The sequence below is a fragment of the Oncorhynchus mykiss genome, chromosome 18 (genome assembly GCF_057628025.1).
Source record: "Oncorhynchus mykiss isolate SJ-2025 chromosome 18, ASM5762802v1, whole genome shotgun sequence".
Lineage (NCBI taxonomy): Eukaryota > Metazoa > Chordata > Actinopteri > Salmoniformes > Salmonidae > Oncorhynchus > Oncorhynchus mykiss.
Genome location: NC_143039.1, coordinates 79,681,115 through 79,693,493, shown reverse-complemented (window position 1 = coordinate 79,693,493; position 12,379 = coordinate 79,681,115). Strand labels below are relative to the sequence as shown.

Sequence of the window (12,379 nt, the reverse complement as noted above, 5' to 3'; positions counted from 1 at the left end):
GTGGTAGACACGGAATGGCCTCCTCCATTAGAGGACAGTGTAGTAGACACGGAATGGCCTCCTTCATTAGAGGACAGTGTAGTAGACATGGAATGGCCTCCTCCATTAGTAGACAGTGTGGTAGACACGGAATGGCCTCCTCCATTAGAGGACAGTGTAGTAGACATGGAATGGCCTCCTCCATTGGCAGACAGTGTGGTAGACACGGAATGGCCTCCTTCATTAGAGGACAGTGTAGTAGACATGGAATGGCCTCCTCCATTGGCAGACAGTGTGGTAGACACAGAACGTCCTCCTCCATTAGAGGACAGTGTAGTAGACACGGAATGGCCTCCTCCATTTGAGGACAGTGCAGTAGACACAGCATGGCCTCCTCCATTAGAGGACAGTGTAGTAGACATGGAATTGCCTCCTCCATTGGCAGACAGTGTGGTAGACACGGAATGGCCTCCTCCATTAGAGGACAGTGTAGTAGACACGGAATGGCCTTCTCCATTAGAGGACAGTGTAGTAGACACATAATGGCCTCCTCCATTAGAGGACAGTGTGGTAGACACGGAATGTCCTCCTCCATTAGAGGACAGTGTAGTAGACACATAATGGCCTCCTCCATTAGAGGACAGTGTGGTAGACACGGAATGGCCTCCTCCATTAGAGGACAGTGTAGTAGACACGGAATGGCCTCCTCCATTTGAGGACAGTGCAGTAGACACAGCATGGCCTCCTCCATTAGAGGACAGTGTAGTAGACACGGAATGGCCTCCTCCATTAGAGGACAGTGTAGTAGACACGGAATGGCCTCCTCCATTAGAGGACAGTGTAGTAGCCACATAATGGCCTCCTCCATTAGAGGACAGTGTGGTAGACACGGAATGTCCTCCTCCATTAGAGGACAGTGTAGTAGACACGGAATGGCCTCCTCCATTAGAGGACAGTGTAGTAGACACAGCATGGCCTCCTCCATTAGAGGACAGTGTGGTAGACACGGAATGGCCTCCTCCATTAGAGGACAGTGTGGTAGACACGGAATGGCCTCCTCCATTAGAGGACAGTGTGGTAGACACGGAATGGCCTCCTCTATTAGAGGACAGTGTAGTAGACACAGCATGGCCTCCTCCATTAGAGGACAGTGTGGTAGACACGGAATGTCCTCCTCCATTAGAGGACAGTGTAGTAGACACGGAATGGCCTCCTCCATTAGAGGACAGTGTGGTAGACACGGAATGTCCTCCTCCATTAGAGGACAGTGTAGTAGACACGGAATGTCCTCCTCCATTAGAGGACAGTGTAGTAGATGTCTGGGTTTGTCTGCAATCCCGATCCCAGATCCAGTAACACATCGCTGTGAGGCTGTAACTAATTTATCAGGATGTCTGAGTATTCTACCCAGACATTTGCAGCATCAGAGTGAAATGACTTCATTTCCACTCTCCCATCTCTATCCCTCCCTCTCTTACTTTCTCTCTCTCTACCTCGCTCACACTCTTTCTGTCTTTTATCCTCCCTCTCTCTCCCTTCATCTCTCAGTTTCTCTTCAATCATAAAGGTATTCTTGGGACAGAAAAAGTGAAAAAATATGCCGAATTGGGTTCTTCAGCGAGTTCCTGAGTTTGATGCAGTCATCAAACTGTTCATTTTTTCATTGGATACAAAAGCAAAATGCAAAATGGGGCATTTCTAAATATAATGTTTTATTGTACATGATAATATGCCCATCATTCTGGAGATGCCAGATAGAAGCCACCTTCCAATTTACCGCTCATTCACCGAATCACAACAAGTTAAGCACCTTTGTGCCGTAGCTCTGCAGATAACGGTTTTTCCTTTCTGTTTTCTGGGGTGGAGAGAGGAGGGAGGGGTTTCTGGGGTAGAGAGAGGACGGAGGGGTTTCTGCCTTCTGGGGTGGAGAGAGGAGGGAGGGGTTTCTGTCTTCTGGGGTGGAGAGAGGAGGGAGGGGTTTCTGTGTTCCGGAATGGAGAGAGGAGGGAGGGGGTTCTGTTTTCTGGGGTGGAGAGAAGAGGGAGGGGTTTCTGTTTTCTGGGGTGGAGAGAGGAGGGAGGGGTTTCTGTTTTCTGGGGTGTAGAGAGGAGGGAGGGGTTTCTGTTTTCTGGGGTAGAGAGAGGAGGGAGGGGTTTCTGCCTTCTGGGGTGGAGAGAGGAGGGAGGGGTTTCTGTCTTCTGGGGTGGAGAGAGGAGGGAGGGGTTTCTGTTTTCTGGGGTGGAGAGAGGAGGGAGGGGTTTCTGTTTTCTGGGGTGGAGAGAGGAGGGAGGGGTTTCTGTTTTCTGGGGTGGAGAGAGGAGGGAGGGGTTTCTGTTTTCTGGGGTGGAGAGAGGACGGAGGGGTTTCTGCCTTCTGGGGTGGAGAGAGGAGGGAGGGGTTTCTGTCTTCTGGGGTGGAGAGAGGAGGGAGGGGTTTCTGTCTTCTGGGGTGGAGAGAGGAGGGAGGGGTTTCTGTCTTCTGGGGAGGAGAGAGGAGGGAGGGTTCTCTGGGGTGGAGAGGGGAGGGAGGGGTTTCTGCCTTCTGGGGTGGAGAGAGGAGGGAACGGTTTCTGTCTTCTGGGGTGGAGAAAGGAGGGAGGGTTTTCTGGGGTGGAGAGGGGAGGGAGGGATTTCTGTCTTCTGGGGTGGAGAGAGGAGTTTCTGTCTTCTGGGGGAGAGAGGAGGGAGGGGTTTCTGTCTTCTAGGGTGGAGAGAGGAGGGAGGGGTTTCTGTCTTCTGGGGGAGAGAGGAGGGAGGGGTTTCTGTCTTCTAGGGTGGAGAGAGGAGGGAGGGGTTTCTGTCTTCTGGGGTGGAGAGAGGAGGGAGGGGTTTCTGTCTTCTGGGGTGGAGAGAGGAGGGAGGGGTTTCTGTCTTCTGGGGTGGAGAGAGGAGGGAGGGGTTTCTGTCTTCTGGGGTGGAGAGAGGAGGGAGGGGTTTCTGTCTTCTGGGGTGGAGAGAGGAGGGAGGGGTTTCTGTTTTCTGGGGTGGAGAGAGGAGGGAGGGGTTTCTGTCTTCTGGGGTGGAGAGAGGAGGGAGGGGTTTCTGTCTTCCGGGGTGGAGAGAGGAGGGAGGGGTTTCTGTCTTCTGGGGTGGAGAGAGGAGGGAGGGGTTTTTGTTTTCTGGGGTGGAGAGAGGAGGGAGGGGTTTCTGTCTTCTGGGGTGGAGAGAGGAGGGAGGGGTTTCTGTCTTCTGGGGTGGAGAGAGGAGGGAGGGGTTTCTGTCTTCTGGGGTGGAAAGAGGAGGGAGGGGTTTCTGTCTTCTGGGGTGGAGAGAGGAGTGAGGGGTTTCTGTCTTCTGGGGTGGAGCGAGGAGGGAGGGGTTTCTGTCTTCTGGGGTGGAGAGAGGAGGGAGGGGTTTCTGTCTTCTGGGGGAGAGAGGAGGGAGGGGTTTCTGTCTTCTAGGGTGGAGAGAGGAGGGAGGGGTTTCTGTCTTCTAGGGTGGAGAGAGGAGGGAGGGGTTTCTGTCTTCTGGGGTGGAGAGAGGAGGGAGGGGTTTCTGTTTTCTGGAGTGGAGAGAGGAGGGAGGGGTTTCTGTCTTCTGGGGTAGAGAGAGGAGGGAGGGGTTTCTGTTTTCTGGGGTGGAGAGAGGAGGGAGGGGTTTCTTTCTTCTGGGGTGGAGAGAGGAGGGAGGGGTTTCTGTCTTCTGGGGTGGAGAGAGGAGGGAGGGGTTTCTGTCTTCTGGGGGAGAGAGGAGGGAGGGGTTTCTGTCTTCTAGGGTGGAGAGAGGAGGGAGGGGTTTCTGTCTTCTGGGGGAGAGAGGAGGGAGGGGTTTCTGTCTTCTAGGGTGGAGAGAGGAGGGAGGGGTTTCTGTCTTCTGGGGTGGAGAGAGGAGGGAGGGGTTTCTGTCTTCTGGGGTGGAGAGAGGAGGGAGGGGTTTCTGTCTTCTGGGGGAGAGAGGAGGGAGGGGTTTCTGTCTTCTGGGGTGGAGAGAGGAGGGAGGGGTTTCTGTTTTCTGGGGTGGAGAGAGGAGGGAGGGGTTTCTGTCTTCTGGGGTGGAGAGAGGAGGGAGGGGTTTCTGTCTTCTGGGGTGGAGAGAGGAGGGAGGGGTTTCTGTCTTCTGGGGTGGAGAGAGGAGGGAGGGGTTTCTGTCTTCTGGGGTGGAGAGAGGAGGGAGGGGTTTCTGTCTTCTGGGGGAGAGAGGAGGGAGGGGTTTCTGTCTTGTAGGGTGGAGAGAGGAGGGAGGGGTTTCTGTCTTCTGGGGGAGAGAGGAGGGAGGGGTTTCTGTCTTCTAGGGTGGAGAGAGGAGGGAGGGGTTTCTGTCTTCTGGGGTGGAGAGAGGAGGGAGGGGTTTCTGTCTTCTGGGATGGAGAGAGGAGGGAGGGGTTTCTGTCTTCTGGGGGAGAGAGGAGGGAGGGGTTTCTGTCTTCTGGGGTGGAGAGAGGAGGGAGGGGTTTCTGTTTTCTGGGGTGGAGAGAGGAGGGAGGGGTTTCTGTCTTCTGGGGTAGAGAGAGGAGGGGGGGGTTTCTGTCTTCTGGGGTAGAGAGAGGAGGGAGGGGTTTCTGTCTTCTGGGGTAGAGAGAGGAGGGAGGGGTTTCTGTTTTCTGGGGTGGAGAGAGGAGGGAGGGGTTTCTGTCTTCTGGGGTAGAGAGAGGAGGGAGGGGTTTCTGTTTTCTGGGGTGGAGAGAGGAGGGAGGGGTTTCTGTTTTCTATTTCTACAATTTCCAAAAGATAATCAAACAAAAACACACTTACTTTTTACGAGACGTGTTTGTGTCGTCTTGTAGTAGAACAATTTCCAACGTGTTTGTATTACTTACACCTGTATGTTGACTTCTCCATTGATGTTGTTTTTATTAAGTTATCGCTGACTTTTCTTAGCGGATGAACAATCTTCATGAATTGAATAATGCAGCGTTTCATGGCCCCGGAGTGAACGTTACTGTACACTCACAAAGCAGGCTAAAAAACGAGGGCTGAGGGACTGACGTTGTAAACTTCCCTTGCTTGGCTAATAATTTGGACCGCACTCCAAGATGGCGACGGGGATTCCCCCAAGGGCATAAGGCGAGGGTAAGTGTACGAGGGCGTGTCTTTTATGTGTTTTAAGCCTATGACAGGTTTACATCCAAGATCAGTGAAATACTACTGGTGTAACGCAACACAGACAAATCCATGGATTCAGATTCATCATTTTGCGTTTACGAGTTAGGTGACTGTTTATTCTCTGATGACATCTTTGTGGAGGAATGTGGTCAATAAAAATATATCCAGGGACAAAATGAGTCAGACAGGTGGAGAGATATCTTGTTGTCGTTTTCACAGGAATAGTTCACTCCACGTTTAGTTTAGTGAGATGTTTTCAGACGGCAGTGTGCCTCATCTCCAAACCGTGGGGAAAAACAGGCTAAATTCTGAATTATGGATGGGACCTGTCTATTGAAAATCAACATGAAATGTATTAGCATCCATTCCATTACAGTATCTTCATCAATCTCTTACCCTGGTACTCAAACCTGAAGCCTGGCCTGTTCTGGGAGTGGTCGCTATGGAAATACACTGTGGTCTCGTGGGAGGTGGTGAGAAGGGAGGGCGGGACTTCCTGTCCACTAAATCGACCAATCACAGTGCTGGTATCCAGGGGCCCGTTCCGAATCTCCAGGAAGTCATGGTTGGCCTCGGTGGTGAAGTTTAAGAACTGGATGTGGGCTCCTGGGGTGAAGGAACACAGATAACCTCAGGAACACAGGTAACCTCAGGAACACAGGTAACCTCAGGAACACAGGTAACCTCAGGAACACAGGTAAGGGTTGGAGAAAGGTAACCTCAGGAACACAGATAACCTCAGGAACACAGGTAACCTCAGGAACACATGTAAGGGTTAGAGACAGGTAACCTCAGGAACACAGGTAACCTCAGGAACACAGGTAACCTCAGGAACACAGGTAACCTCAGGAACACAGGTAACCTCAGGAACACAGGTAACCTCAGGAACACAGGTAAGGGTTAGAGACAGGTAACCTCAAGAACACAGGTAACCTCAGGAACACAGGTAACCTCAGTAACACAGGTAACCTCAGGAACACAGATAACCTCAGGAACACAGGTAAGGGTTAGAGACAGGTAACCTCAGGAACACAGGTAACCTCAGGAACACAGGTAAGGGTTAGAGACAGGTAACCTCAGGAACACAGGTAACCTCAGGAACACAGGTAACCTCAGGAACACAGGTAAGGGTTAGAGACAGGTAACCTCAGGAACACAGGTAACCTCAGGAACACAGGTAAGGGTTAGAGACAGGTAACCTCAGGAACACAGGTAACCTCAGGAACACAGGTAACCTCAGGAACACAGGTAAGGGTTAGAGACAGATAATCTCAGGAACACAGGTAAGGGTTAGAGACAGGTAACCTCAGGAACACAGGTAACCTCAGGAACACAGGTAAGGGTTAGAGACAGGTAACCTCAGGAACACAGGTAAGGGTTAGAGACAGGTAACCTCAGGAACACAGGTAACCTCAGGAACACAGGTAAGGGTTAGAGACAGGTGTCGTGGAAGAATCAGAATTTGTTGGTAACATATGTAAGATGTTTTTCATATTCATTATATGTTTGTAAATTACTTCTCATCAAGAATGTTATTTTTGTATAATACTGTGGCAGGGTTGCAGTTATCTGTTCTATGTCAAGACTAAGTTGCATGGGCCGCAGAGAGGGGAGAGGTCAAAGTATCATCATGTGTAAACATATCTCTTGGCTCCACAATGTCTGTGTGCCAGTCAGTGTGTCTCTGTGATCTTGTCAAGATAGGAATGGTTGTATTTAGAGTTGGTTGTATCTAAATGACAATTTGATATATGCCTGTTGATATGGAGGGTTGGTTTATGGTTCTGGCGTTTGAGTAAGGAGACAAAGCTGAACGATTTATTTTGTCTATGCTGTCTGACTATGTGTGTTTTTGCTATAAAGGACCTCTTTTGAAATGTGGAAGGGGCTCTCAGAGAATTCATTGATAGACACTGAATTGATCTGAGAGTCACAGGGCTGTGATAGAGCTGATATAATTAAAGATGGACTTTGATAACTAACTCTGACTTGTGTTGTGGTTTGCTCCCATAATTTGGTAAATAGAGGAAATTTCCACGACACAGGTAACCTCAGGAACACAGGTAAGGGTTAGAGACACATAATCTCAGGAACACAGGTAAGGGTTAGAGACAGATAATCTCAGGAACACAGGTAAGGGTTAGAGACAGATAATCTCAGGAACACAGGTAAGGGTTAGAGACAGATAACCTCAGGAACACAGGTAACCTCAGGAACACAGGTAAGGGTTAGAGACAGGTAACCTCAGGAACACAGGTTACCTCAGGAACACAGGTAACCTCAGGAACACAGGTAAGGGTTAGAGACAGATAATCTCAGGAACACAGGTAAGGGTTAGAGACAGATAACCTCAGGAACACAGGTAACCTCAGGAACACAGGTAAGGGTTAGAGACAGGTAACCTCAGGAACACAGGTTACCTCAGGAACACAGGTAACCTCAGGAACACAGGTAAGGGTTAGAGACAGATAATCTCAGGAACACAGGTAACCTCAGGAACACAGGTAACCTCAGGAACACAGGTAACCTCAGGAACACAGGTAAGGGTTAGAGACAGGTAACCTCAGGAACACAGGTAACCTCAGGAACACAGGTAACCTCAGTAACACAGGTAAGGGTTAGAGACAGGTAACCTCAGGAACACAGGTAACCTCAGGAACACAGGTAAGGGTTAGAGACAGGTAACCTCAGGAACACAGGTAACCTCAGGAACACAGGTAACCTCAGGAACACAGGTAAGGGTTGGAGAAAGGTAACCTCAGGAACACAGGAAACCTCAGGAACACAGGTAACCTCAGGAACACAGGTAAGGGTTAGAGACAGGTAACCTCAGGAACACAGGTAACCTCAGGAACACAGGTAACCTCAGGAACACAGGTAACCTCAGGAACACAGGTAAGGGTTAGAGACAGATAATCTCAGGAACACAGGTAACCTCAGGAACACAGGTAACCTCAGGAACACAGGTAAGGGTTAGAGACAGGTAACCTCAGGAACACAGGTAACCTCAGGAACACAGGTAACCTCAGGAACACAGGTAAGGGTTAGAGACAGGTAACCTTAGGAACACAGGTAACCTCAGGAACACAGGTAACCTCAGGAACACAGGTAAGGGTTAGAGACAGGTAACCTTAGGAACACAGGTAACCTCAGGAACACAGGTAAGGGTTAGAGACAGATAACCAGAGACTAACATCCGCTGTCTTTCTAATTTCTCTCGTTCTATTGCGGCTCCTCTGGTATTGTGGAGTACTGTACAACAATCACGGCATCTTAGTGAAGGGGGCCCTCTCTCACCGTATCCCACAGCCAGGTAGATTCTCCAGGTACAGTCACTGTTGCTAGGGTAGTTGCCAGGGAAACCAGGGCTAAGGATCATGCCTTCCATCTCCCCCTGGATTCCTCCACATTGAGCTGGACCGAAGCATAGAGAGAATGGAGAAGGGGGTCAATGTATTTGGGATAAACCATTATAGCCAAAAAGAGTGGTGCTAATTGGTAATAATTACCATCTATGGCATGGCAAGCTGTAATCATGGCAACACCTGACAGACATAATCTTTGCTCAAATGAATGATTTGTTTTGCATGTGGCTTCTGCTAATACCTGGCCTGGAAAAGATTGTATTTTTTTATCATGAAAAGCACCAAAAATTATGCTTTTGCTCTTTAATAAATTGACGCCGCAGGAGCAAGTATATACATGAAATAGGTTAATTCCACTCTCTAAACCATCAAAGGTCTCTCAAGCACCTAAATACCCTACAATACAGCTCTCTAAACCATCAAAGGTCTCTCAAACACCTACAATGTGCAATGCCCATATCAGAGGGATGAGAAACATCTCTTTACCCTCTCTACTCTGCTCCCTTGCGTCTCTACTCCCTCTCTCCATCACAGCGTTCTTTGAGCTTAAACCACTGATTCAAATGGCACTTTGAAGGGAATATGATGAGCGAAAGGAGAGAGGAGAGAGGAGAGAGGAGAGAGGGAGAGGAGAGAGGAGAGAGGAGAGAGGAGAGAGAGGAGAGATGGAGAGGAGAGAGGAGAGAGGAGAGAGGAGAGAGGAGAGAGGGAGAGGAGAGAGGAGAGAGGGAGATATGAGGAGATGAGAGAGGAGAGAGGAGCGAGGGAGAGAGGAGAGAGGAGAGAGGAGAGAGGAGATAGGAGAGAGGAGAGAGGGAGATATGGAGAGATGAGAGAGGAGAGAGGAGAGAGAGGAGAGAGGAGAGAGGAGAGAGGAGAGAGGGAGATATGGAGAGAGGAGAGAGGAGAGATGAGAGAGGAGAGAGGGAGAGAGGAGAGAGGAGAGAGGAGAGAGGAGAGAGGGAGATATGGAGAGAGGGAGATATGGAGAGAAAGAGAGATAGAGAAGAAGAGAGAGAGAGGAGAGAGACAGAGAGAGAGAGACAGAGAGAGAGAGAGACACACACAGAGACACAGATAGAGAGAGAGAGAGGAGAGAGGAGACAGGAGAGAGGAGAGAGGGAGAGAGAGACAGAGAGAGACAGAGAGAGAGACAGAGAGAGAGAGAGAGAGAGAGAGAGACACAGAAACACAGAGAGAGAGAGAGCGAGAGAGAGGAGAGAGGAGAGAGAGAGACAGAGAGAGAGATAGAGAGAAAGAGAGATAGAGAAGATGAGAGAGAGAGAGGAGAGAGGAGAGAGAGACAGAGAGAGAGAGAAGATGAGAGAGAGAAGATGAGAGAGAGAGAGGAGAGAGGAGAGAGAGAGACAGAGAGAGAGATAGAGAGAAAGAGAGATAGAGAAGATGAGAGAGAGAGAGGAGAGAGGAGAGAGAGACAGAGAGAGAGAGAAGATGAGAGAGAGAAGATGAGAGAGAGAGAGGGAGATATGGAGAGGGGCATATGAATAGAGGAAGAAAGAGGAGAGGAAGATAGCAAGCGGGAGAGAGAGGGGAGAGGGAGAGATAATGAAAGACGAAAAGACAAAAGGTGAGAGAACGTAAACAAGAGAAAGAGATAGAGAGAGGATAAAAGATAGAGAGAGAAGAGGAGAGAGGAGAGAGAAGAGAAGAGAGAGGAGAGAGAGAAAGAGAGAAGAGAAGAGAGAGAGAGGCAGAGAAGCGAGAGAGAGAAGAGGAGAGAGAAGATAGATAGAAGAGAGAGAGAGAGAGAGAGAGAGAGAGAGAGAGAGAGAGAAGAGAGAGATGGACTCACTTGCTGCCCTGCAGAGAGCTGGTAGTCCCATCCATCATACTACCAGGTGGGTGGTATAGAGGAGTTGGACCCACTGGTTGCCCTCTAGGTTACAGAGAGCTGCTAGTCCCATCCACCACACTACCAGATGGGTGGTATAGAGTGTGAAACAGGGAAGGTGTCTCAGGGGGTATGCTAATTTGGTATAGAGCAGACCTAACTCACTCTATTAAATGAGTCAAAACAGGAACATTTTACATCTGGCTAGAAATGAACAAGGAAATTATCTCAACAGAGTAAAATGTCCTCCTGTGTGCTACCTATATCCCCCCACTAGAATCCCCATACTTTAATGAAGACAGCTTCTCCATCCTGGAGGGGGAAATCAATCATTTCCTGGCCCAGAGACATGTACTAGTCTGTGGCGACCTAAATGCCAGAACCGGACAAAAACCTGACACCCTCAGCACACAGGGGGACAAACATCTGCCTGGAGGTGACAGCATTCCCTCCCACATATGCCCCCTTAGGCACAACTATGACAACATAACCAACAAAAACGGGTCACATCTCCAGCAGCTCTGTCGCACGCTGGGTATGTACATAGTCAACGGTAGGCTTCAAGGGGACTCCTATGGTAGGTCCACCTACAGCTCATCTCTTGGCAGTAGTACTGTAGACTACTTTATCACTGACCTCAACCCAGAGTCTCTCAGAGCGTTCACAGTCAGTCCACTGACACCCCTATCAGACCACAGTAAAATCACAGTCTACTATCACAGTCTACTTCAACAGAGCAATACTCAAATCATGAGGCATCAAAGCCAAAGGAACAGCTCTGTTTATTCTCTATGTTGGTTGGGGCTAGGGTGAGTTATCGAGGTGGTTAATGATCTATGTTGGCCTGGTATGGTTCCCAATCAGAGGCAGCTGTTTATCGGTGTTGGGGATCATATTTAGGCAGCCATTTCCCCCATTGTGTTTTGTGGGATCTTGACTATGTATAGTAAGTAGCCTGTTTCGTATTTATTGTTTTCTTTGAGTTTCACTTCCAAACTGCATCCACTCATTGTAACGAACGTGACACTAAGAAAGAAATTGAGAAACTTGTCCAACCAAAAAACATAGAGACCCAGAAAACATGAGTCTACGCCTTCACTACGGTGACTCACTTAAAAACAATACAGAAATACACTACGGGAACAGAAGGAACAGCACGTCAGAAATCAGCTCAATGTAATTCAAGAATCCATAGACTCCAACCACTTGGAAAGCACAAAATAAAACGACACGAAGAGTTATCGATCCAAAACGAGTATCGGTAAACCACTTCTCCAACATTTTTGGCTCTATAACAAAGAACAAACATCAGCTTAGCTTAGTGGTTAGAGCGTTGGACTAGAAACCGGAAGGTTGCAAGTTCAAACCCTCGAGCTGACAAGGTACAAATCTGTCGTTCTGCCTCTGAACAGGCAGTTAACCCACTGTTCCTAGACCAGTTAACCCACTGTTCCTAGACCAGTTAACCCACTGTTCCTAGACCAGTTAACCCACTGTTCCTAGACCAGTTAACCCACTGTTCCTAGACCAGTTAACCTACTGTTCCTAGACCAGTTAACCCACTGTTCCTAGGCCAGTTAACCCACTGTTCCTAGACCAGTTAACCCACTGTTCCTAGACCAGTTAACCCACTGTTCCTAGACCAGTTAACCCACTGTTCCTAGACCAGTTAACCCACTGTTCCTAGGCCAGTTAACCCACTGTTCCTAGACCAGTTAACCCACTGTTCCTAGACCAGTTAACCCACTGTTCCTAGACCAGTTAACCCACTGTTCCTAGACCAGTTAACCCACTGTTCCTAGACCAGTTAACCCACTTTTCCTAGACCAGTTAACCCACTGTTCCTAGACCAGTTAACCCACTGTTCCTAGACCAGTTAACCCACTGTTCCTAGACCAGTTAACCCACTGTTCCTAGACCAGTTAACCCACTGTTCCTAGACCAGTTAACCCACTGTTCCTAGACCAGTTAACCCACTGTTCCTAGACCAGTTAACCCACTGTTCCTAGACCAGTTAACCCACTGTTCCTAGACCAGTTAACCCACTGTTCCTAGACCAGTTAACCCACTGTTCCTAGACCAGTTAACCCACTGTTCCTAGACCAGTTAACCCACTGTTCCTAGACCAGTTAACCCACTGTT

General features: G+C 49.1%; 1 protein-coding gene across 1 annotated transcript in view; it reads right to left on the bottom strand.

Annotated features, from left to right (window-relative positions):
* The window catches only part of LOC110518582 (CUB and sushi domain-containing protein 2), a 552,259-nt gene that overhangs the window by 179,303 nt on the left and 360,577 nt on the right, over positions 1-12,379 (bottom strand). Inside the window, 2 exon segments of the mRNA XM_036953653.2 lie at positions 5,417-5,626; positions 8,318-8,434. Of these exon segments, the coding sequence (XP_036809548.2) occupies positions 5,417-5,626; positions 8,318-8,434 (327 nt within the window).